Genomic DNA, 26,801 nt, shown 5'->3' on the forward strand with positions numbered 1-26,801 from the left:
AGAACTACAAGGACATCTTGAACTTGCTCAGATGGATTTATATCAGCAATCATGCTGGTATTATAATTATGAAACTGTTTTATATAATCATAGTATAAAACAAATATATATACAAATCAAATAAGGAAATATATTGCTGTTTCTTAGGAATTAAGATATTTAGTATAAGAAAAAGAGATACAAAGTAATTCAAAAAACTTATAAATATCAATATAAACTCATCAGTTTTTAAGTCTTTCCCATAGTTATACCGTTTTCAAGGCCTAAAATTAGCAATCCCAATAAAAGTGAGCATACCTAATGCTCATATCTTGGTTTCAAATTACCATTGACGCTTAAAGCAGATCAAGACTCATTAAAGAAATGGCAGACTCTAGGTCTAATGCACAGAAAATACAGGCAAACCTGGGTCTCCTTTTGTGCCAGAAAGTAAGAAAGTTTCTAATGACTAACAGAGAGACAAGGCAAAAGGACAAAGAAGCCAGTTTAAAGGACCTTCCATTGAACAAAACTGGGACAATTTAATCTATAAAAAAGATTAATGAATATAAATGAAAATAACACATTGGATTAAAAACCCCCACAAATCTATGGAGACAGAAAGAAGAGGAATGCCCTTCCTTACAAAAGAAATATTAGCCAAAAGTTATAGGAAAACAGAGTATTATTAATACATAATGACTGTCTTGTAAAGTCCTAATAATTTAGGCAAGGATCATAAATGGATACAGTCATTAAGTGAAAGCCTGTTGGATGACAGAATATTCTCCCAGCTACAATGTAACAGCCCAAAGATTACTTATGAATCATGAAGGGAAAGCTATTATAGTATCACAGAGGAGAAATGTGGCAACTGCTATTTAAACCAAGCGATCAAACTCAACATTATTTAAAGCAGTAAAAACCAGTATCATATTGTAATACATTGGCAGAATACACTGTATTCAATCTCACTTAGAAAAATTATTGCAAAATACGTTTAATCAGAATCTGACTAAGATCCAACTTTCAGTTACAGCAAAAAAATGAGAAAAAGTTCAGTAATACCATAAACAATTAACTGATGGGAATTGGGGGATGCAACCCCAAAATACGCCAAAGTGGCATACTATTTTGAATTAAAGTTACCTGAGAAATAGTTCATGCGAGAACACCCTAACCCTCCTTTGTTCCTCTGAAAGCAGGAAACAAAGCTCCTATGGGAAGATCCCCTCCCTGTGCCAGAGGATGGAAGCATCCTTATTGCCAGAGACGCATAGTTTGGGGGAGAGAAGCTGTATATGCAAACTTCATTACTTCTTCATTAATTTGCTACTCTAAGCTCAAATCCCTTTGTTTTCTCAAATCTTCACAAATAATTTACTCTTTGTCCAAAAAGATATATAAAATAAACAATCTGCTTTGGTCAATTTTTGAATCTTTTAGTTATGTTCAGTTTAGTTCAGTCGCTCAGTCATGTCCGACTCTTGGCGACCCACAAACCACAGCACGCCAGGCCTCCCTGTCCATCACCAACTCCCAGAGTCCACCCAAACCCATGTCCATCGAGTTGGTGATGCCATCCAACCATCACATCCTCTGTCATCCCCTTCTCCTCCTGCGTTCAATCTTTCCCAGCATCAGGGTCTTTTCAAATGAGTCAGCTCTTCTCATCAGGTGGCCAAAGTACTGGAGTTTCAGCTTCAACATCACGCCCTCCAATAAACACCCAGGACTGGTCTCCTTTAGGATGGACAGGTTGGATCTCCTTGCCGTCCAAGGGACCCTCAAGAGTCTTCTCCAACACCACAGTTCAAAAGCATCAATTCACTGGCGCTCAGCTTTCTTTATAGTCCAACTCTCACATCCATACATGACCACTGGAAAAACCATAGCCTTGACTAGAGCAACCTTTGTTGACAAAGTAATGTCTCTGCTTTTTAATATGCTGTCTAGGTTGGTCATAACTTTCCTTCCAAGGAGTAAGCGTCTTTTAATTTCATGGCTGCAATCACCATCTGCAGTGATTTTGGAGCCCCCAAAAATAAAGTCAGCCATTGTTTCCACTGTTTCCCCATCTACTTGTCATGAAGTGATGGGACAAGATGCCATGATCTCACTTTTCTGAATGCTGAGCTTTAAGCCAACTTTTTCACTCTCCTCTTTCACCTTCATCAAGAGGCTCTTTAGTTCTTCTTCACTTTCTGCCATAAGGGTGGTGTTATCTGCATATCTGAGGTTATTGATATTTATCCCAGCAATCTTGATTCCAGCTTGTGCTTCCTCCAGCCCAGCGTTTCTCATGATGTACTCAGCATATGAGTTAACTAAGTAGGGTGACAATATACAGCCTTGACGTACTCCTTTTCCTATTTGGAACCAGTCTGTTGTTCCATGTCCAGTTCTAACTGTTGCTTTCTGACCTGCATACAGGTTTCTCAAGAGGCAGGTCAGGTGGTCTGGTATGGGACCACCATATATACAAAATTAAATGTTTTTCTTTTACTAATCTGTCTTGTATTAGACCAGTCAAAAGAAATCAGAGGGGCAAATGGAAAAATTTTCCCTCCCCTGTACAGACAAATATAAAATGCAGAATATTTTTAGAGGATATTTTTTAAAGTCTAGAATCTTCAAAGCATCAATGACAAGTAATTTTTAGAAAATGGTAAAATGATAAAAGAAACTAAAGAGACATAATCAAATGAATCTTGATTGAATTCTTGTTTGAGAAAAGCAATTATAAAGAATTTTCTTTTGACAACTAGGATAAACTGAATATTGACTGAATATTAGTTGATTATTATGGAATTCCTGTCAGTATTTTACATATGATAATCGTACTTTGGTTATGTAGGAAAATGTTCTTGTTTTTAGATGATACATGCTGAACTTTTGAAATATACATCCCATGTTGTCTGCAACTTATTTTCAAATGCTTCAACACAGACAAAGAAAAATGTGTGTATGTGCGTATGCATGCGTGTGTATGAGTAGAAAAAGAAAAATGTGCATGTGTGCACATGCAGGCATGCACGTGTATATGAGTACAAAGATAAAGACGGAGAAAGAGCAAACGTATTTGGCAAACTTCCAGGTGGAGAATAAAGATGATGTCTATCATACTATTCTTATAAGTTTTTACATATGAAATTTCACAATAAAAAATTGATTTTAAAAAAGTTAACAAAGTAGAGAATAAAAAAGGACAATCGAGAACATGGCAAGCATAGAGGCCAGCAAAAACATTAAGAACCTAAGAACAAGGAATAAAGTAACAAGAAGAATAAGAAGTAACTGCCATACAATTAACAATTATCAAATTATAAGCCCTATTTGTTCATCATACACATGGAAGGGAGAATGACACAAAACATTATGAAGCACAAGTTAAACTGTTCTTAAATAATTACACGGCACTATTAGGTGTTCTGGGGGATACAAAGGAAAAAGAGAAAAGAATCAACATCAGGTGAATTGCCTTCCAGCTCTAGGCATCATTTCTATTTCACCAGTAAGTATAAACCAGACATTGTCCCTGTCTCCGAAAGTTTATCATGTAATTGAAAATACATATTCCAAAGAGAATATAGTATGTTACAGTGAGATATTCATGGCTCAAATGTTACTAGAACCAAGAGGAAGCAAATAATCATTTTTTGAGTCCTTACTGTGAGCATAAGTAAGAAATGTTCTTTTTTTGAACTCACTTATGAAGGAAACTTTGATGATGCAGGTAAGGTATGGCAGAACAAAAAAGGTCTATAAAATGGAAACAGAAGATAGGACACTTCAGTATAAACAAAAGCAGGGGCAGGAAAATTCAAAATCCGTTTCGGGGATACAGACCAAGCATTTGGCTGAAATAAATTTGCAAAGTAGAAATTAACAAACTAATTTGTAAACTATTATGGAAGTAGTTTCAGATCAGACCACAAGAATCATGGAATGCAGTGTCTATCTAAAGAATTTTAGTAAATGGAAACCATTAGCTGTCTTTAAGAAGTGAACCAATATAAGCAATTCTTTATGGCTATACGGGCTTCCCAGGTGGCACAGTGTTAAAGAATCCACCTGATAACGCAGGACATGTAAGAGACACAGGTTTGATCCCTGGGTTGGGAAGATCCCCTGGAGTAGGAAATGGCAACCCCCTCCAGTATTCTTGCCTGGAAAATTCCACAGACAGAAGAGTCTGGCATAGGGGTCAGAACAGTGCAATGAACTAGGCACAATTCACATTGCACGTGTATGTGTGTGTGTGTGCGCATGTGCGCACACACAGCTACAACATACAGGAAAAGGTGGTGAGTTTTACTCACCAATTAAATGACTAGCATATTGACAGACTGCTGTAAACAAGCAATCCTATCCTCTAAACTAATGTCGTAAGCTGTCCACACTCTACCTCTCACCCCTACTAGCTACTGTCTACTCAACCTAGAAAGCTTTCTATATTCCACTTTTTTGGGGGGTGGGGGGCTGCACTGGGTCTTCATTGCTGTGCACAGGCTTTCTCTAGTGTGGCATGTGGGGGCTACACTTCATTGAGGTACATGGGCTTTTCATTCTGGCGACTTCTCTTGTTGCAGAGCACAGGCTCTAGGGCTCACAGACTTCAGGTATCGTGGGTTCCTGGGCTCTAGAGCACAGGCTCAGTAGCCGTGGCACATGGGCTCATTCGCTCTGAAGCATGTGGGATCTACCCAAACCAGGGATTAAACCCGTATCCCCTGCACAGGCAGGTCGATTCTTAACCAGGTAAGTCCCTTCACTTTTTCCTGAGTCACTCTGACTCTACTACGAATTTTACACAAACCTAAACATTTTTTGCATACCTAGATGTAAAAAAATGGATAATATACCAGAAGTTAAAGAGAACAAGGCTTCTGTTACATTATTAGAATATTATAGTAAGGGAACATTTAACCTGTTATCAATATTCCCAGGTGGTTAAAAAAAGAGCAAATGATATGACTATATCACAGATTTATCAAGTAGGGTTCCTCAACTAAACCAGAAAATGACTATTATTTTCTCAGTTCTCCCAAGAATGGTACCAAACTAGCACTATTCCACATATACAGACGTTAAGTCATTGTATAGAATGCATGTCTTGGGGTATCAGGGCTTGTTTCTTGAAGCCTCAGTTAACCAGACTGTAAAATGAAGCAAGACTATTTGTTTACTTACAAGACAATTCCTAATAAATTAAGAAATAACTGAAACTGTTTGCAGAATGCTTATTTCTGTGTAGAGAGCACCTCGCGTGAATATCAGAAAAATCCAAAACTCATGTATTAGTTTTTATAAAACTCTCATCATAAGTTACTTATTTGATCACTTCATCTGTCTGTTCTTAAATTTGTTGTTCAGTTGCTCAGTTGTATCCAACTCTTTGTTCTTAAATATTTTCCTTAAAAATGGATTATTTCATTATTTTGTTTCACCATCGTTTTCAATAGTCTGCCAGATAACCTTCCCAAAAGCCCATTTTATCATACCTCTTTCTTGTTGAAAATAAAATGATAAAAGATAAGCAAACAATGAACTAAACATAAAGCCTTCAAATAACTTACTAGAGTAGCTTGGGGTAGTACAGAGTACATGGCTTCTTTGGGGAGAGTGAAGTTTTCTCTGGCATTTAAGTCATTTGGGTTCACATCCCAAACAGAGAGACACCACTGGGTGCCCTTTGAAACAGTTACTTAATATTTCTAAGTCCCTATCCCAAATCTTCAATAAAGTAGTTTATACCTTTCTCAGCTTGTGATGTGGTATTTATAAACACCCTGGCACAGAATATGCCAGCTAGAAAGACTATCAGGAAATACCAATTAAATTTCTATCATTGTAAACTTTCTTGAATCTTTGCTATCCACATCCTTTCCCACTTTGGCTTGATCTTCAACTTCATCCAAACACATCTTTTCACTGCAATTGAATAATTCATGCTCATCTTTCATCCTAAACTTTTGAGATTTTTCTTTCTTGGAATCCTGCTTTCCTCCTACTCAACAAACCAAACTCTATCTATCCAATTCTTCCATTAGACCTTCCTTAACTATTCCATTTTATAGTGATTTAACTCTTCTTTGAAAAACTCTAGATGTAGTCTATTAATTTTTTGACATTTTATCATAAAATTTTAGAGAAGGTAGACTAGTGTTAGGCAGTAGACTCATTAAAGTGCTATTTAAGTTCTGGCAGCAAAGTAAAACTGGAATACTTTTCTACCTTGAAGACCACCAAAATGAAGAAAGGCACAGACTGCTGAGTCTCTGAAGGTAAAGTATTTGACTGCTGAATATACAAATATACTCACACTTTGACAAATTCTGTTCTTTGAATTTGAATTCACTAGCACAATATTTAGTAAATGTTCTACAAGTAGTAGATATTTGATAAATACTGGAGTGATTAATCAAATGCCATAATTTACATAACTTTCTTGAAGGAACTAAACAAAAAACTATCATGTGATTCTTTTTTATCTTTAGGCTCTTTTATGTAATAAGAAAGCAAGTACTGTAATTTTCAGGTACATTTGATCAGTGACCTTGGGTTATATGTGCACATAACAAAAAGAAGTTGTAAACAAAATAATTCATACAGAATATTCAGATTTTTAAAGAAATAATAATTAACGGATGCAATGTTTCTATATGAGTGATAAATATAAATGTTGAAATATAAAAGAAATATACCATCAAAGCTATTTTTATCCAAGATAATAAGTAAAGAAACTGAAGGTTGTACACATTTTCAGGTGAGAGTTCCAGATATTTTTTCTTATCTTTGTTATATAAATCCAACAGGGATTAAGACAATTTAACATTTTTACAAATCAGCAACTTCAGGAAAGCTGTACTGTCAAATTAATAAAATGGCCAGTTCACAAATCATTATAAATATTTAAGAACATAAATATGAAGGGCAGATGTGATTCCCAGAGAACATTCTATGCAATCGTGAGTGATGACAAAATACTGAGTGTTTAGTCCCACACTGTATACTTAAACCGGCTTCCCAGCTGGCCCAGTGGTAAAGAAGATGTGAGAGCCACAGGCTGGATCCCTAGGTCGGGAAGATCCTGTGGAGCAGGAAATGGCAACCCACTCCAGTATTCTTGCCTGGAAAATCCCATGGACAGAGGACCCTGGCGGGCTACAGTCCATAGGGTCCCAAAGAGTCGGACACAACTGAGCATGCCTATACTTAAAATCCAGTGCTTCTCCAACTTTTCCACTTAAACAATCCTCCTAAACAAAATATTGTTATAAATCCTCCTTGACAAAATATTGCTAGGAGAAGGAATATATACCCCCGTGAGTAGCATAATACAAAACTAAGCCACACTTCTAAATTTCTTACACTTTATCTTAAAAATTCATGCTACAAAAAGATATGCCATAGTTTTTCTTTGGCTTTGCCTGTCTTCTGACACATAATCATGTACTCTAAGTAATATATTTGGCCCATTTGGGAAGCACTGACTTATTCCAGTATTATGGGTATCTGAAAAATATTTTCCTAGATTATGATACTGGAATAACTTCATTTTATAATGCCAGGGATAAATAATAGTGAAAATTATTTGACATATTATGAATACTAATTATATAAAAGGTGTTTTTAGGTTTTTAATATATATCTTAATTTTCAAAATGTAAATATTATGTCAACTGTAGAAAAAAAATTTTTCTTTACTACAGAAATTAAACAGAGATTAAACAGCTATCCCAAGGGAATAAAGCTAATAAATACTAGCCACTTTGTACACAAGTGTTTATTAATATGATTTCATCAATATTCTATTTTTACAGAAACTCTTTCTCTGATGTGTGACTTTACCTTACTTTTCAAGAATTTCATGGAGGAGTACTGTGAACATCCAAATCAATGGCCACTAATGTCTAAAAAGAAACTTTTAACTAGTGCTATAGCTTTAACAATGATTAACCATGGATAATGTAAAACCATTTATATGATAAAGGAAGCCAGTATCTAGTCACTGAGTCAATTCTAAGGTCCAAATAAAACCTGGCACTGTAAAAGGCAGCACAAATCGACAGAGAGAACAAGGACCAGGAGTTACTTAGCAAATCATAAGTAACTGAAGCTCTCATTAGCTTCTGTCACTAGTTAAAATATGAGTTGAGTAACTTGCTTCACTAGAACTTACACTCACCATATGAAAGGAATGTGCGTGCTGATTTTTAAGTTCCCTCCCATTGGTATCTTTAATTCTATTCATAGCTTTAATTTTGTTGCCCACTCATTTCAACTTCTATACCTAAGTTTCCCTTTCTCTCAGATAGTACCTTTTTAACAGTTTAAGTAATTAGCTTTTTAAAATTTACATTTGTACACATTAATACTCTAGTATCAATCTTGATCCTTCTTAAAATATTTCCTCACTCCTTGCTTCTTAACCACTTCATTTTACAACCATAAAGTAATGAAAACAATAAAGCTGCCCAGTAAAAACTGCTGCCTTAATAGTAAGTTTACTCTGAGCCCTACTGTCAAAACATTTATGATACTAAAGGCTACTTCGGTATATTTTTTAAAAGCTTTGGTGATTTGACATTTAGATTAAATTTAAGGTTGAATCACACAGTGTTTTTAATGTAAATATTTAAGTACATTAAAAACCAAAGGTAAACAATGCCACTAACCATTTTCCAGCTTGATTTGCAATCTGCTCTTCTAACTTCTGCAGCTCCAATGTGTAAGCCATTATTCGAGCATTGCACACCATGAGATTCTTAACTGCCTGCAAAATCTGGCTCTTTTGAGTGCTCAAAGAAAGGAGTTTCCATATTCCTTCTCGTATTCGAATTTCCAAATCCATTTTTTCTTGAATGCTGCAGTTCTTAGAAAAGAGAGAGGGGGAAAAAAGCATTTTAAAAGGCAGCAAAACACAGAATAATATTTCTTTATATTCCTAAAAAATGAAACATGTACTATCTAGTATTATAATTTTATAACATATCAGGAAAGTAATAAAGTTTAATATGTGATAGTACAAAAATTGTTAAATACGCTCCGCAAAATCTTAATTTCCTGCTTTATTAGGGAGCCTTTATAATCTACTAGAAAAACAGAACAGAAACAAAAGTGAGAAATACTACATATTTTTACTGTAATTGTACAAGGTTGAATAGTGCCCCCCAAACATTGTCCTCCCAGAACCTCAGAATGGGACCTTATCTGGACAGTTTTGCAGATGTAATTAGTTAAGATGAGGTCATACTAGGTTCATTTTGGCCCTAAATCCAATAACTATTGGCCTCATAGCAAAGTCAGACGGAGAAACAGAGGAACACACAGAGAACTCTATGTGAAGATGCAGGTAAAGACTGCAGTAATGAGTCTACAAGTCAAGGAACACCAATATTGCCAGCAACCATCAGAAGCTGGAAAAGGCAATGACAGATTCTTCTCTAGTCCCTTCAGCAGGAACATAGCCCTGCAGATGCTTCTGGACTCCAGAACTATGACAGAAAAAATTTCTATTGTTTTAAGCCATTCAATTTTCGAACCTTGTTATGGCAACCTCAGGAAACTAACACAAAAATATAATAACCAAGGTGAAAAGTATAGCATATATATGTTTCATGTAAGTTGCACTGTGAAACGGCAAGATGTTAACTGGTGATACTGAATTAACCAAGGAAAAACTTTCTAAAAGAACAGATGCTGAATAAAGGAACTAAGGTTTAGCAGCAGAGAGGTTAACAGGCTATTTGTTAGAGTAAGCAATGTAAATAAAATCTCAGAAGCAAGAGAGTGAAAGCACCATGCTAAGAAAATGTCAGGAGCTTTAGCTTCTTGGACCAGAGATTTAGAACATAGTTTTGTATATTTATTTTAGTTTTAAGAGTCACCATGAAACTACTAAATTATTTTAGTTCTGAAAGTCTTTCTTTCATTCTGTACAATGATCTTATAACATCCTGGCTCTAAAAGCAAGTTTCAGATATAACATCAAAATTCTATAAATTGATATGTACTCTTCTGATTTAATTCAGTGACTTTTAAAAAAATTATAAATCACTAGATACTCTTTGTTATTTTGTTGTTTAGTTGCTAAGTTGTTACTTTTTACTATCCTACAAACATGTGTTAATGCTTCAGTATGTCTACTTCTAAAAACAGATCGCCCTGGTTTCTGTGGTTAAAAAAAAAGAATACTATAATTTACCTTTTAAATGAAATAAAATCTGTATCAAAAATATGAATGAATCTAATAACAGAAGTTTCAGATACTGAAAAGACAATCTTTTTAAAAAGCAGAAAAGTTAGAGCAATAGTCTATGAAGATTCAGTTCAGTTCAGTCGCTCAGTCATGTCCGACTCCTTGCGACCCCATGAATCGCAGCACGCACCAACTCCCGGAGTTTACCCAAACTCATGTCCATAGAGTCGGTGATGCCATCCAGCCATCTCATCCTCTGTGGTTCCCCCTTCTCCTTCTGCCTCCAATCCCTCCCAGCATCAAGGTCTTTTCCAATGAGTCAACTCTTCACACGAGGTGGCCAAAGTATTGGAGTTTCAGCTTTAGCATCAGTCCTTCCAATGAACACCCAGGACTGATCTCCTTTAGAATGGACTGGTTGGATCGCCTTGCAGTCCAAGGGACTCTCAAGAGTCTTCTCCAACACCACAGTTCAACCCATCAATTCTTCGGCACTCAGCTTTCTTTATAGTCCAACTCTCACATCCATACATGACCACTGGAAAAACCATAGCCTTGACTAGACGGATCTTTGTTGGTAAAGTAGTATCTCTGCTTTTGAATATGCTGTCTAGGTTGCTCATAAGTTTCCTTCCAAGGAGTAAGCATCTTTTAATTTCATGGCTGCAATCACCATCTGCAGTGATTTTGGAGCCCCAAAAAAGTAATGTCTGACACTGTTTCCACTGTTTCCTCATCTATTTCCCATGAAGTGATGGGACCAGATGCCATGATCTTTGTTTTCTGAATGTTGAGCTTTAAGCCAATTTTTTCACTCTCCGCTTTCACTTTCATCAAGAGGCTTTTTAGTTTCTCTTCACTTTCTGCCATGACGGTGGTAACATCTGCATATCTGAGGTTATTGATATTTCTCCCGGCAATCTTGATTCCAGCTTGTGCTTCTTCCAGCCCAGCGTTTCTCATGATGTACTTTGCATATGAAGATTACTCGAAAAGAAAAACTGCAGATGATTTAACTTGACTATCCAAATCCAGCAAATGTACTATTAACATGCAGAAACAGACTTGTTTAATTATGTTCTGTAATTACATCATGTAATCACTATATAAAAACCTTCTTTTGTAGCATAACTCAAAACTGATGTACTATATAAATGTAGTCATTTGCTACTTTTCCTTCTTTACACGTGACTGAATTTCAACAACTCCATCTCATCTTTTTATGACTTGTCAGTCCCAAAGTAAATTCCTTTTTAATGTAATTAGTAATTAATTATAAGAGTTATCTGTGTGACCCACATGTCTATAGAAATAAACTCTGGCAGGCAGGTTAGTATTGGAGAGCGCACTTACAGAGCAACTTGAAACGGATGAAAAACTACCCCACAACTCAAATATAAACAAGTACCATCTGGTGCCATTAAATTCAAGTTTGCTTTTTAAACAGTAGAACGAGGCAGCCAGTTGAACTAGCACAGTCATTCTTAAAGCTGGCTACACATTAGAATCACCTCAGGCAAAGAAAAACAAACAATTAGGATTTTTGGAAGTGGAACCTGCACATTTTTTGTTTTTTAAAGTTCCTTCGGTGATTCAGTGCACAGTTCAGGTAGAGAACCAGCGCTGGACTGCTTGATATTCCCCAGCAATCTGGGAAACTGCAGAAACCTTAAGGAACCAGCAGGTGGCCACAAAAACACTAAGGAATTGGTTTCTAAGGTTTCTATCCTGTAAATGAAGATTGTCTCTCTTCATCAATTATTGATCAAGACTTCATAAAACTGGAGAGGCTTGGGATAGAGTGGAGAAAGGAAATGTACAGTCAGGGCTTAAAAAAATTTTACAGTATTGTAGGATTAAAAGTTCATTAAAGAAATGAGATATAGCTGGCAGATATTAGAATTCTAATGCGAAGGACGGACTCATTGGAAAAGACCCTAATGCCGGGAAAGATTGAAGGCGGGAGGAGAAGGGGACAACAGAGGATGAGATAGTTGGATTGGATCACCAACTCGATGGACACGAGTTTGACCAAGCTTCGGGAGTTGGGTGATGGACAGGGAAGTCTGGCATGCTGCAGTCCATGGGGTCTCAGAGTCAGACATGAATGAGCGACTGAACTGAACTGATCCTTTAGATCAGGCTTCCCAGTGGCTCAGTGATAAACTGCCTGCCAATGCAGGAGACGCAAGTTCGACCCCCGGGTCAGGAAGATCACCTGGAAAAAGAAATGGCAAACCATTTCAGTATTCTTGCCTGGAAAATCCCATGGACAGAGGAGCTTGGAGGACTACATACAGTCTATGGGGTCGCAAAGAGTCACAACTGAGTTACTGAGCACACACATCCAGGGGGGCAGGGGGGCAGCTAACTATAGTTAACCTAGTGCCTGTTTTTGTAAATAAAGTTGTACTGGCGCACAATCACACTCATTTCTATTGTCTATGGCTACTTTCAAACTACAAAGGCAGAACTGAATAATTTCAAGAGAGACTATGTGGCCCACAAAGCTGAAAATATTTACCATGTGTCCCTTTACAGAAGTGGTTTGCTGATCCCTAACCCAGCCAAATTAACATGCATAGTGAACTGTGACCTTACCTCCCTTACTCTACAGTGAGTGGATGTGGATCTTTGAGGGCTGATACAAGTGGGATAAACTAAGTGTATTTTTTTTTTTTCTGGAGAATCCCAGGGACGGGGGAGCCTGGTGGGCTGCCATCTATGGGGTCACACAGAGTCGGACACGACTGAAGTGACTTAGCATAGCATAGCATAGCATAGTTGATTTAAAATGTTGTGTTAGCTTCTGTTTTTAATGTATTCATGGAGAAACAAAAGGACCAGTTTTGTGTTCTTAATGCAAGTTCTCTTACTGTAGTATATACTATATGATCTCTGGGTCAAGAAGATCCCCTGGAGAAGGAAATGTCAACCCACTCCAGTATTCTGGCCTGGGAAATCCCATGGACAGGGGAGCCTGGTGGGCTATAGCCCATGGGATTACAAGAGTTGGACACGACTTAGCGACTAAACCACCACTACCAGACTAGAATGTACAGTACACATCTATGCTTTATATACAGAGAAAACATCTCTGGTCAAGGAAACTACTCTAACCAAGAAAAGCTTCATGGAGTCAAAGGACTTGGTTTTAGTTAAAAAGGGGTACAAAGCGCTCCAAGGCTAGGAGTGATGTCTAGTGCCAACCACAGTGAGAACAGTGATTGTGTAATGACATAAGCATTCAATGGTGATGCTTACTGATCTCAAAGAGGAAGAGTAGGCAACTAAAATCATATTGGTAGAGTCAAGACTGACTAGGACACATGAAAAAGCATGTCTCTAAATAATGGCTTGCTATCGAGTCAAACAGAAGCCTTATCTCGTAGGTATTTAAAGTTAGGTTGATAAGACTAACTGGCTAGGGCAAGGCTAAGAAGGAAATTGATGACTTAAATGTGAAAACTTAGATAATGTAGGAGACAGAAATATACTAAATTTTAAGAGCTAGAATGGCACACAAAGGAAGAACAAAGAAAATGCCAGAGCGGTGAAATTAAGCACTGACTAAAAAAAAAGAAAAAGAAAAACAAAGCTGGCAGCTGGTAAAAAAAAAAACTGCATGAATCCAGATAGAACCTACACCCACCTAATGCATATAGTTAAACCATGTTAACCGAGAGACTACAATGAAAAAGACTGCAAAATGGCATATACAGATACATTCTTTCCAAAAGAAACTGTGTGTATTTTAAGAATTGTTTATGTACAGAGAAAAGTCTGGAAATTGTTAACAATGCTCATTCTGGGGAATGGAACTAGAGAAAGAGTTCATAAATTCATGTTTCTATGATTACTTTTCTGCAATGAGAAAGTATGCCTTGAATTTTAATTTTTATAAAGACTGCAAAAGCTTAAACATTTGTAAGAAAAGGTAGGTGGCTGCTCCAACTATTCAGATAAATGGGACAAAGGTAGTAACAAAACCAGTCATCTTTCAAGCATGTATGAGTGCTAAGTACTGTTAAGTACTTTAAGTCGCTCAGTCGTGTCCAACTCCTTGCGACCCCATGGACTGTAGCCTACCAGGCTCCTCCGTCTGTCCATGGGATTTTTCAGGCAAGAGTACTGGAATGGGTTGCCATTTCCTTCTCCAGGGGGATATTCTCGACCCAGGGATCGAACTGGGGTCTCCTGCATTGTAAGCAGATGCTTTTACTGTCTGAGCCACCAGGGAAGTCCATTAAGTACTTTAAAGAGGTTCTCAAATTCCAACAACTCTCTAGAATAAGCAATTTTCCCATTCCGCAACTGCAGAAACTGCAACTCAGAAAAGACAGCTAACTTATGCAAGGTTCCACAACAAGCAGAATTGGATTTTACCTTCATCAGACTTCAAAGACAATATTCTATGCTGTGAATAGTGACAGATAACTCTAACATTCAAGTAGAGAAGTTATACTAGGGAGTGATGATCTCAGAATCTTTGGGCCTATGCCTATCTTATGGCAGGTTCATTAATATCAAAGGAAATACAAAAATTCAGTGTTAGTCAAGTATAAAAATTTTTTACTGACCCTCAATATTCCTGTTAGATTACAGCCTATTACTATTTGCAATTTTTCTCCATGATCCAAACAGAAGGAATTCCACAACTCAATCATCTTAATTTGTTGCTACCTAAGAAATCATTAAGTATTGTACTTTCCTACATGTAAATAATCTCACCTTTATGTATATTTAAGTATTTCTTGTCATTCCACATAAAACTTCTTTAATGACCTTATTCTCATCTCTTTTGTACCATTCCAAAATACTGCTGCTACACACAGCTTAATAAGTACGCCTGATCGGCCCCATCAACACCTATGTGATAAATGCAAGAGCCTCAAGATACCACCAATTCACTAGAAATCAAATTTTTAAAAAGTAATTAGTACAATCGAAGTGAAACAGAACAGGACCCTTAAGATCCCTGCCCCCCACGTCCTCAGCTTGCCTTTTTTGCCTGTGAAACATCTTTAACTTAACAATAAGTTTAATCAGAGAAGTAAGAAAATACAGAAGCAAAGAAAAGCTTGAAAACAGGACAAAACAATAATATCAACAATTTAGTCAGTAAGGAAAGTCAATGCCATTTAGTTCTTCTCAAGGGCTATAGATAATATTCGAAGCCATATCCCATGAGCTGTCTTATGGATACTGAAACCCCAACCAGGCGGAACAAGCTAACTGTCAGTACAAGACCAGACAGTAGCCATTATAGAAGCTGCCATAACTCCAAGAATTGGTCTCAAAGAAATGGGAACAAACCTACCCTGGAAGTGAAGCTTAAGTATTTAATACAATTAAGATGCCACTGGTCAGACTACCAATGACAATTTTAAGATGACTGTCAAAGCTGACTGTGCTATTTCTGCATGCAGCCCCCTCCCTCTGCCTATAAAAGCTTTTGGCCACTTGTCACTGGGGTGAAGTCAGCCTTTGGATACGAGTCCGCCCTCCCCCAGGGCTTCTCTGGTGGCTCAGAGGTAAAGAATCTGCCTTCCATTGCAGGAGACACAGGTTTGATCCCTGGGTCAGGAAGATCCCCTGAAGAAGGAAATACTATATTGGCTACCACTCTAGTATTCCTGCCTGAGAAATCCCATGGATGGAGGAGCCTGGTGGGCTACAGTCCATAGTGTCACAAAAGAGTGGAAGGACTGAGGAACTAAAGGACAACAACTGCCCTCCTCCACTCTTTGTTGGCCTCCAAAATGAAGTAAACTTTCCTTTCCACCAACCTTGCCTCTTTATTGGCTTTTAAGCATTGAGCGGCCCAGCTGGATACCATTTACAGTTTAAAAAAGGTACACAACAAGATAGAAAAAGAAACACTGCATCGAAATGTTAGAAACTTTTTAAATGCTGCCATAAAACAGTATAAATTACTGATAAAGTTACTGCACTCTCTGCAGAAAGACTAAATGTCATGCTTTAGTTTTCACACCATTATGAACACTTCCTAATAATTCTGTATCTGCTGAGGATTCTAAGATTTCCAGAAAATAGGTTTCTAAGCAAAGATAATAGGTTGGACCATACTAAATTGCTAATATTCTACCAATTCTGATCTACAAAACTGGGAATTTCATATGGTTTAACCTACTTCAGAAATAGGTAAAACTGAAGATTAAATTGGAAGTGGATATCCCATTCAAAGGCAGAGTTTTCTTTCAAGCCCCATCTTTTAAGTATTCTTTAAAGGTTGAGAGTGGAAAGTATAATCTTTCAATAAATGCCAAGAAATAATAAAAGAATCCACTAGCAGACCAACTGTTTCTTAAGTTCAGATGTTCCAGTTTGCTTCTCCATCCCGCCCCCATCAAGTTTATACAGCGTGTAGACACAGCATCTACAGTAACTATGCTTTACATCAAATCTAGTAACAAGCAAACTGTTCTCCACCGGCCTTGGGTGGGCTTCCGAAAAATCCTGGGGCTCCCAGTCCCACGAGTCAGCCACACTTGCAAAAAGACAAGGTCCCAATCCTGGGAGGAGGGGTGAGAGGCAGGTGCGCCCAAAACTCGCTTCCCCCTTCCAGGCCAGTTTCCTTCCTAAGAAACTGGGGGCGGGGGTGGGGAGGTGGGAATAGGAAGATCTCCAAGGTCCACTAGGGCCCCAAAAGTGCAGTCGCCTACTTTTTCCTTTTGTTTCTGACCTCGGCTGAATAGAGACGCGGACTGGGGCTTTTCCCGTCGTCCAGACAGAACTACAGCTTGAGGACCTGAAGCCGGGCCCCTCCCTCACTCACCTGCTGGGCCGCAGGCCCCGCCGCGCGGAGCTCGTGTCCCTTCAGGACTTGCCCCTCCATCTCCAGCGTCACAGCTAGGGCTGCCGGCACAACTCCGAAGCTAAGGTTTGAAAAGCCCGCCCCTGGCTGGAGCCGCGGAGGACGCCAACCGCCGCCCCGGCTGTACCAAGTCCCAGCGCAGGGGAGGGGGCGAGGGGGCTGAGAGCCGGCGTGCGCGCACGCGCAGAGGGCACCCCGCGCAGCCCGTGTCTCAAGTTTGCCGAGACCCGAGTTCCCGGCGCCGGCTGGGAAGTAAGGAGCAGCTGGCCCACTTAAGGGAGAGGTTGCGGTGTGGGCGGGCCTGGGACAGGAGTGGGCGGGGTCGTGAGGAAAGCAAAGCCCACTGAACGCACCTGACGGGAAGCCTGGTTTAGGCTGGTGGTTTTCGAGGCAAGTCTTTTGCGCGCGGAGCCTTCGGCCTGCATTTCACCCAAGACCCGCCAGAGCTCTCAGGGTCAGCTGACCCAACGCTGCAGTCCTTGGACTCCCACAGACAGCCTCAATTCCAGAAAACCAGGTGACACTGCCCTCAGCGATCACTCTGTCCAACAACGCAGATTGTCACCCGAGGTCACTTAGAAACCACGGCCTTATTAATCAGGCTGGTGAGAAGTCGTGTCAGGCATTTCACAAGCCTTTTTCTTTTGTCCCCAATGTTTCTTTGTAATTCCAGATGCTCCTCCTCTCTGCTAAGTAGTCTGTTCTTTCTTGGAAAAAACCCTTTCATTACTCTTTCCCCACCAACATCCAAAGTGACAACAGAATGAGGTATTATTTCCCCAGACTCTGATTTCTTGCTGTCCCTAAAGACCAATATAAAGACCCTTTTAATTATATGGGGAAATTAATTATTGGGAATTAATTATAATGCCAAAATATGGAATCTTTAAAAATCAAAATTGAAGTGCCAAAGATTTCAGGCCTTTGTAAGTTCTTTAAATCCCCACTGTCCTCTTGAAAAAGCAACAGAAGCTTCTTTGGCTTCTAACATGTTTTTTCTCCTAAGGGAAGAGTCTATCAAAACAACCTTCCCACCCTCATCTCTTAAAGGCCTAGGGCACTTTTCATTCCATAAGTAAAATGAAACATTCAACATTTTTTGTTTGCCTGAGACAGTCCTTGTTTGCGTCTGTTGTCCCAATCAATATTCCACGGATCTTGGCTTGGCCTAGTTAGAGTGGATATAAAATTATGTGGTCATATCCACAAGGCTTTTTTAAACCAGTTAGTCTGAAGATGATCTTGTGAAAATATAAAGGATGCCCTTTCCCTCATAAGGGTAATTTGCCTCTTTGGGGCCACGGACCAGTGATTCTAGAAGCTGCCCATCTAGGAATGGCCCTCCCCTTACATTAGGAGTGTATGAGTCATTAGGGATGATGACCTACATCCTTACACAAAACCATAAAATACATAGAGCTCAAAGCCACTGATACAGAGTTCAACTTATTTTTTCCAAATACAGATCTGCATTCCAGAGTCATTAGGTACCCTTCTCTGAGTGCACACCTCACCTCTCTCTTATACTTTCCACTTTGTGGTATAATTATCCCCTACTCAAAGTGAGCCTCATGAGCCTAGTATAGTACCTGACCCAGAAATATTGGATGTTCATATTAGCCATATATTATTTTTCATATATCACACACAGGTCTCCATCAAAATACTTAGAGAAACCATCACTTCATGGAAACAGGACCAAGCCAACCAATTGTTTTTTGTTTTGGTTTGTCTTTTAAATAATTGCTTATTTACTGAACCTGGAGCACATTAGACACGCAACCAATTTTAAATTTGCATCTCTAACTCAGTTTTGAAGTGTTTACACACACACACACAAATTAGCATGCAACAGTTGTCCTAAGTTAAAATACAGTCACCTTAAACTGTTGCAAGTATTTTCACCCAAAGTTGAAAAATTGTTTACCCTGAACATGAAAACCTGTAACAAATTTAAATTTATTGCATAAAACTCATGCCTTGTAGTTTTCCCCTTGCAAAGATTGAATATATATATATATATGAGTAACCAATATACATCAGTCATAACATAATCCCCACACCAAAACCAGATGTTCCATTAATTTTAAACCTATCATCAGAGACCAAGAAAAGTCTCTAACAAAACAAAATTCACATGTGCCAAAAGAAAAAAGCCAAGAAAAATAAAAACCCTAGTACTAACAGTGATGCTCAGTACCCTTATTAAAGTGGCCAAAATGCCACTGATCAAAAATAAAATAGCAAGCCAACCAATTTTAAATTGGACACTGAGGTAGGAATATTTGATGAGTAATACCAGGTATATAATTGGAGATATACTAGGGAAAAGAGACCTAGGAAAGGTCATATTTACTAATTATCTGTAGAACAGACAGTTGCTGTTAAAACTATTCTTTTTGGAGAAGATACAATGAGGTTCTGTCTCTTTATTATTCATCAAGGGATGTGCTCAGGAAGTGCTTAAGATACAACTATTATACAGTGATTAAAATAGCTCAAAGTAGGAATGCTATTTCCTTAGTTATACTCAGGTCCTTTGGTATTGCTGCTAATTTCATCAAACATAGTTTTCTCTGGTGTATGCAATGTACATGAAAATTGAATAATCCATGAAAACCAAAAAATTAAAGATATCACATGAAGTAGTTTGGTCGGCTTGAGGGTGAATGAATGAATGAATTTAAAAACTCCCAGAAAGTTAGAAGTGCTACCTTTTGCCATCTCAGATGTTTGAGAGGTAACACTTGGGGGGTCTCTCATTTGACAGCTAACAGCCCACCCTCCTTGGGTTCCCACAGTAGGTAGAGTCTCACCGAACTGCCCAGGCATAGGAGCTTCAGCCGGAGGTTGAGTGATGGAATTACTGTCCCATCAATGTCACTTCCCATTGCAAGTTCAACATTTAATGTAAGTATCAGTTATAGCTAATATAACAAATGCTTAATAATTAATTAACAGAAAATCAGTTTGGCATAAATGGACAGCCAATTTAGATAATACTAATAAATATTAAAGTATATTTTTCTTCTCTTTATTAACCATACTCCTTTTGTTAACTCTCTAAAAGGCCAAGAGAAAGAAAAATAGTAAGTTTGAACTCAACTCTTACATAATAGACCCATTTTTTAAAAATGTGATTTGCCCCAGAACAGGTAACTTGCGGTTTCTAATATCCTCCTGAACATTCTTTTTTTAATTTTAAATCCCATTAAAAAACATTGTCTTGGTGCTTCCTTTACTCATCTGTTACCTTGAACGTAATGATCTTAGAATGAACCTCACAGACTAGAGCTGTATTTTGAATTATATACATAAAAAAGAAGGAACCGAAGTAAAGATGCTAAGCAGAGGTGCAACATTTGCTGAAATGAATAAGCCATAATCCACAAATAGCTGAAGCATCATATAATCATAAGAAGAATATGCACAGAGTCTGAGGACTTATGAGCCCTATGACCTTGGGCAAGCTACTCAGTGTCCTTATCTATAAAACAAGTATAATAATACCCAGCTTGTCTTTTAAAAGTTGTTGAGGTACTCAAATGAGGTAAGATTTGTGAGAGTGCTTTGTAAACTGATTATCCAACACAAACATGAGGGATTGTTAGGCAGGAAGAAAACACCAGTGCCTATGAGCGACCCAAGGAACACTGAGAAATGAATGAGAAAAGCTTATATGAATGGGGTTGGATATAGTCAAAATATATCATTCACCGCTGAAAAATAATTAATACCTAGATGATATAGAGAGAATTCCTGCAGATCAGAAAAGTCCAACTGGAAAATGATTAAAAGTTATGGTAGGCACGTATTACAGGACAGTAAATCCAAATGACAAAATGTGTAAAAAGTTGCTCGACTTTATCATTAGTTTTAATCTGTACCTGGAGGTACTATTTTATAGTCACTAGACTGGTAGATAATAAGTTTGATAATACTAAGGATTGGTGAAGATACAAATCAAGAAGATACTATATACTGATAGAGGGGATGTAAATTTGTTAAATTACTTTGGAAAAAAAATTCAGAGCTATCTTGTAAAGTTGAAAATGTAAATACCCAGCAGTTCCACTCTTAGGCCTGTACATCCTGAGATAAATTTTTGTAATCGTGTACCAGAAACATTGCTTGCAATCACAAAAATATTAAGGCAAGCCAAAAGTTCATTTCAGGAGAATGGGTAAAAAAATTGTGGTGATTTACCCAATGAAATATTATATATCAATAAAAATGTATAAACCGTAGATACATGTAATGTCATGGTTGAATCTTAGAAATACTGAATGAAGCAAGCAAGTTAAAGAGGAGTGTGTAAAATATATAATTTCTATGAGACTAAGAGAATCTAAACAGTACACTGTTTAGGAATACATACATATGGTAGAAGTTTATATTGTAAAAGAAGAGAGTGCTAAAAACAAAGCTCAGGACTGTAACAATCCCTGGGAGAAAGGCAATGGGATGGAAACAGAACACATTTTAGTAATGGTAATGCTTTAGTTCTTAAGTTAGGTCATGGGTTCACATTTTAATGTTTACCTGGTAGGTAACTTACCTAAATATTCTTTTATGTGTCTCAAACATTTCATAATAAGAAATATTTCTACAATTTTACAGTATTCTTGTATAAGTTAAATAATGGTGATAATGTATGGTATTTTAAAAGATACTTACCAAAATAATAATACATTTTTTTGGCTTACAAAATTAGATTTACATTTAATTCATTTCCAGTACATATTATACTATGTGAAAGTTAGAAGTACAGCTGTAATACATTGGTGCCTGTGCCCCGAGAGAGACGAGAACTGGCCATCTGGCCATGTAGATTTATCTGTGAACACTTAAGAGCCATTCTTTAAAAGCTTGGGTGAGAGGAGGGGGTGGAATTTGCAAAGGATGAGAGGTTTTGTCAGTAGGTGGGGATGAAATTAAGTGCAATTTGAGTTATTACTGTTAATAGGACCTGCATATTACACAGAGGCCTTAGGATATTCGAATGGCATTAAAATCGGAGGGCTCCATACCAAGCAAGCAATCAGCCAGAGGAATTAGTTTTAAGATTTTAATCGATGATCCTCAAACTATAGCACACAAAGACTTTTCAAGGCTTATAAAGGCATGGGCACTTTTAAAGGAATCATCATCATGATCTTCAACTTATGTTCTCCATCCTAAAATTGATCTACATAGCAACGTGTCTGCTCTCTAGGCTTCATGTAGGTCCCATTTTCACAGCCACCTTTTCCCGCTTGACAAAAGAAGGGCATCACGTTCACCCATTCCTATTGCGTGCCCCAGGGTATAAAAACCATCTGGGAGCCAAAGGGACAATTAAATTTATTGGTGTTGATGTTGCTGTAAGCAATGAACCACAGGCTTAGGGCTTACATTCATAAAAATGAAAAGCAGATGTAGACTTGATATTAAAAGCTGTCTCATTCTAGCATTATTTAATATTCACCCATGGATACATAAACTAACTGGAGGGAAGAAAAGGCTCATCCATCTCATCATGAGATTAATTTCCAGGAAAATTTTACTTTTGATGTTTAATATTGATTCATCATAATCTGTAATCAACTTATTTTGTTTTTATCAGCTATGTACTACTAATAATTTTAATAATGCAACCCAAAAGAAAACTCTTGACAATGAAATCTAAAATTCCAATTAACATGTGTATGTTTGTGGCAGAGAAACATGATAGGATGAGCAATAAAGACCTCTTAAGCATAAAAATGTTTTATACAAACACAAAATTTTGTGGAGGAAGTGGAATAAAAATACAAGTTCAAGTAGGAAAAGGAACACTAAAACTTACAGATGAAGTCATTCATATATTTAAATGGCACCTGAGTCTTTGGCATTTTGGGTTCCATAGGACACACTAAATATAATGTTTTAATTTTAAATTATAATTTTTCAATACATCAGCAATTGCATCCTTTGTAACTATTTAGGTGTATGCTAAAACATAACAGATGCAACCTTAAAATATATGTAAGGGATCAAATTTTTTTAGGTGTTTTACACAAAAATGTTTGAAAAAATTCTGATTTGGATATCTAATAGCATCATGCTATAGTACCCAAACACGTCTATGTTTAACAGAGGACATACACCTGCAGACTCACCTCCTCAAATATTTCTCTGATTCTTCTCCTTCCACTTTGCACCCACCCCAACATGGTCTCTCATATGAACCTCTAGTTTCCAGAATGGACCCAGCTCCTTCTCTAGGTGACTTTTTTCTTTATGTACATTAGTGCCATCAGTTAGGCTAAACCTTTTTATTACTACTTTGGTTCTTTAATGGTTCTCCTTATGAATATTCACCATTGTTTTCTCCTTTTCAAAAGTGGCCAAGATACTGCTCACATAACATTTTTAATCAGCTTTTCAAGTTCTGACAAAATAAAAAAGTCTGTTCGAATTTTTATTAGAATCACACTGAATTTAGAAGTAAATGATATATTTAGGATATTGGCATTCCTATCTATGAACATCACATATGTTGCAAATTTAGATCTTCTTTAATGTCTTTCACTGAAGTTTTACAGTTTTTTCTACATAAGCCTTCCATATCTTTTGTTCCATTTTTAGATTCCTATATCTCGATATTGGAAATAAAGCTTTAAAGATATGTATTCTATTTGTGATTAGTGTATAGAAATAAAACTGATTTTCATCTGTTGGTTTTATATCCAGCAACCATGCTAAAGGCAATGGCACCCCACTCCAGTACTCTTGCCTGGAAAATCCCATGGATGGAGGAGCCTGGTGGGCTGCAGTCCATATGGTCGCTAAGAGTTGGACACGACTCAGCGACTTCCCTTTAACTTTTCACTTTCATGCATTGGAGAAGGAAATGGCAACCCACTCCAGTGTTCTTGCCTGGAGAATCCCAGGGATGGGGGAGCCTGGTGGGCTGCCATCTATGGGGTCACACAGAGTTGGACACGACTGAAGTGACTTAGCAGCAGCAGCAGCAGCAACCATGCTAAAGGGCTTGTCTGGTCGCTCAATGGGTAAAGAATTCTCCTGTGATACAGGAGTATGTAGGATAGACGGGTTCAGTCCCTGGGTTGGGAAGATCTCAAGGGCACGGCAACTCATTTCAGTATTCTTGCCTGGAGATTCCCATGAACAGAAGACCCTGGCAGGCTGTAGTCCATAGGTCACAAAGAGACAGACACAAATGAAGCGACTGAGCGTGCATGCAGGCAGCATGCTAAATTCTCTTATTATTCCCAATAAACTGTGGGTTTGGGCGGGTATTCTATGTAGATGACTAAGTGTGAATCATAACAATTTTGTTTCTTTCTTTTCTAATTCTTGTTATTCTTTTTACCTGACTTAACTGCAGTGGCTAAGGCAGGCGGCCATTATAGTGTTGAAGTGGTGATATCGGGCATTTTTGTGTTCTTCCTCAATTTGAAGGAAATGTTTCTAATGTTGATTTCTTTATCTCCGTAAGTATACATATTCACCCTGTAAGTTTTGATTTATGTTCTTCATTAAAGCATTAACTCTTCAAAAGTTGCCTCTCCTCTGTTCTCTCTATTCTGTCATTTCGGAACTGAAGTTTGTGTTCAAATTCGGCTAACCTCGACTTTCTTCCAGAGAGGATTTGTCTTTGCTTCTTCTGGGAGCCAAAAGGCTCTAGGTACCTGAGACCAGTTAGGCCAGATTCTCAGGCTTACTATAAGGATCTCAGGTACAGGTCCTTCTACTTGCCAGTGACAGCAAAACCCTTTGTGTGTGTGTGTGTGTGTGTACATACACATGTGTGCACATACACATGTGTGCACATAGAGCTTACAGCTCTGGTTTCAACTCAAGGTTTTTTGTTTGGTTGGTTACTATTATTCTGATTTTAGTCCCTTAGAGATTTTTCTTTCTGGAGATCTCAGCAATGCTATAAAAGTTATGTTTTATGCAAAATTTATGGTTCCTGCAAATTTATTTTTAATGGTTTCAGGAAACAAAATATTATTCACAAAATCCACCATGCTGCTTATATTGAAGTCCACAAGTAAGGATATTTGAACAGCAAAAAATAGAAGAAGTAAATAATTACAGAATAAAAAGCAATCTTAAATTGCATATATTTGGAAAGGAACTTCCATAAGTCATCCTCTTCATCCCTCAGCCTAAGGGACTCCCCTAAAAAAAAAAAAGAAAAGAAAAACTCACCGTATTATCTCTTTCTCCTTCTGTAAATATAGCCACCAGGAAAAGAACAGAGAGTCATGGAGAATAAATGGACTCGAAAGCCCCTTTCAGGTCTAATCAAGGAACATTTCTCTCCTCTTGGGATAAAGGATCCTTACAAAATCTGCCTACTGGGATTTCCCACCTGGTACATATCAGTAACTGCTGTGTCTCCCATTTTTCTCCAGGGAATAGTTACTGATGTTACCATGAGCAACATTTTACCTGTGTGTATTGGATGCTGGGGGAACAAATGACTTGCCTTTTTAGTTCATAGGTTTTTTAGTCCATAGTTCAAGAGAAGCCATACCCAGACATGAAGTGAATTTCTTCCTGATGTAGGAACTGTAATACATCATCCATAGAGCTTGCTCTTTGAACTTGATGACCTCATTGAAAGGCCTTTCTGGCACTGTTATTATCAGTGACATTCACAAAATATTTCTGGTTTGGTACCCTTGCTCATAGATTTGCCTGTTTACATCCCTCTTCAGAACTCTTTCAACTTGCAAAACTGAAACTCTATGCCCATTAAGCAAATATTCCCTATTCTCTCTCCTCCTAGCCCCTGGCAACCACATTCTTCTTCCTGTCTCTATGGTTTTGATTACTCTAGGTATCTCATATAAGTGGAATCATACACTATTTATCATTTTATGATTAGCTTATTTTATATAGCTTAATGTCCTCAAGTTTCATCCACATTGTAGCGTATGTCAGAATTGCCTGAGAGTCATGTTTTGGCTGATGGATCGTGAGCAGAAGTGTCTGTCCAGCAGCTTTAAGAGCAAGTGTATGATTTGATATTATTTTCTTTCCTTGTGTCCCAGTGACAGGCAACCTTACAGACAATGGATGGTACAATACCCTGGGTTTCAGAGTGAGAGAACTAGAGAACCCATAGACATCTAGTGATGGACGTGTATTATGAGCAAGAAATGCATCTTTGTTGTTTTGAGCCTCTGGACCTGGGGGTTGTTTGTCACTACAGCATTACCCAGCCCATTTTGATCAATACAAGTACCAGACTAAGAGATGGTATTTACATTATAGTCTTAACCCTGCCACCTATCTCTATGCCAAGTCACTTGACTTCTTTAAATGTAAGTTTTCTCACTTGTGACATAGGATTAGTCATTCTCCCTTCTCTGCTTCACTGGATTTTTTTTTTTTTTTTTTTGGATCCAGTATTTGTGAAAGTGAAAAATGTAAAGCATGTGCAAATATATACCAGTAGTATCATTAACACCATTGGATTGGTTTATTCTCCCCTGTATAATGCCAATCTCCAGAAAAAAAAAATTAGAGAAGTTATGAAAAGTCAAGAATATATTTAAATCAGGTAACAGTGAATGGATGACTTGATCATTTCAGCTTGAAGTGGTAATATTTCCACCTAAAGTAGCTAAATAACTATGCACACCTTCTTTTATAACCATGAAACCTCTTTAAAAAGTCTTTAATGCTTTTGAAATTTTATTGTAAGTTAAAGAGTTGTAACTAACAAAAGTACAACCGAAGGTAATTTTAGAAGAAATAAAGTTTATTTTGGCCTTAGAA

The 26,801-nt window shown here is 37.7% G+C and overlaps 1 protein-coding gene across 5 annotated transcripts in view; it reads right to left on the bottom strand.

The window, feature by feature from the left end:
* RTKN2 (rhotekin 2) overlaps positions 1-17,514 on the bottom strand; it is a 110,167-nt gene extending 92,653 nt beyond the window's left edge. For 2 of the 5 annotated variants that reach the window (XM_044942156.2, XR_006550797.2), the window contains exons 1-2: positions 17,375-17,514; positions 8,661-8,857 (exon numbers count right to left, since the gene is read on the bottom strand). In XM_044942156.2, coding sequence (XP_044798091.2) covers positions 8,661-8,857; positions 17,375-17,446 — 269 coding nt within the window. In that variant the 5' untranslated portion in view covers positions 17,447-17,514. Of the gene's footprint in view, positions 1-8,660; positions 8,858-16,982; positions 17,287-17,374 lie in introns of those variants that run through there. The other 3 variants (XM_044942160.2, XM_044942162.2, XM_006045508.4) reach the window with 3 other exon arrangements.
* Between the last annotated feature and the right edge of the window lie 9,287 nt (positions 17,515-26,801).

Source organism: Bubalus bubalis, chromosome 4, assembly GCF_019923935.1.
Source record: "Bubalus bubalis isolate 160015118507 breed Murrah chromosome 4, NDDB_SH_1, whole genome shotgun sequence".
Lineage (NCBI taxonomy): Eukaryota > Metazoa > Chordata > Mammalia > Artiodactyla > Bovidae > Bubalus > Bubalus bubalis.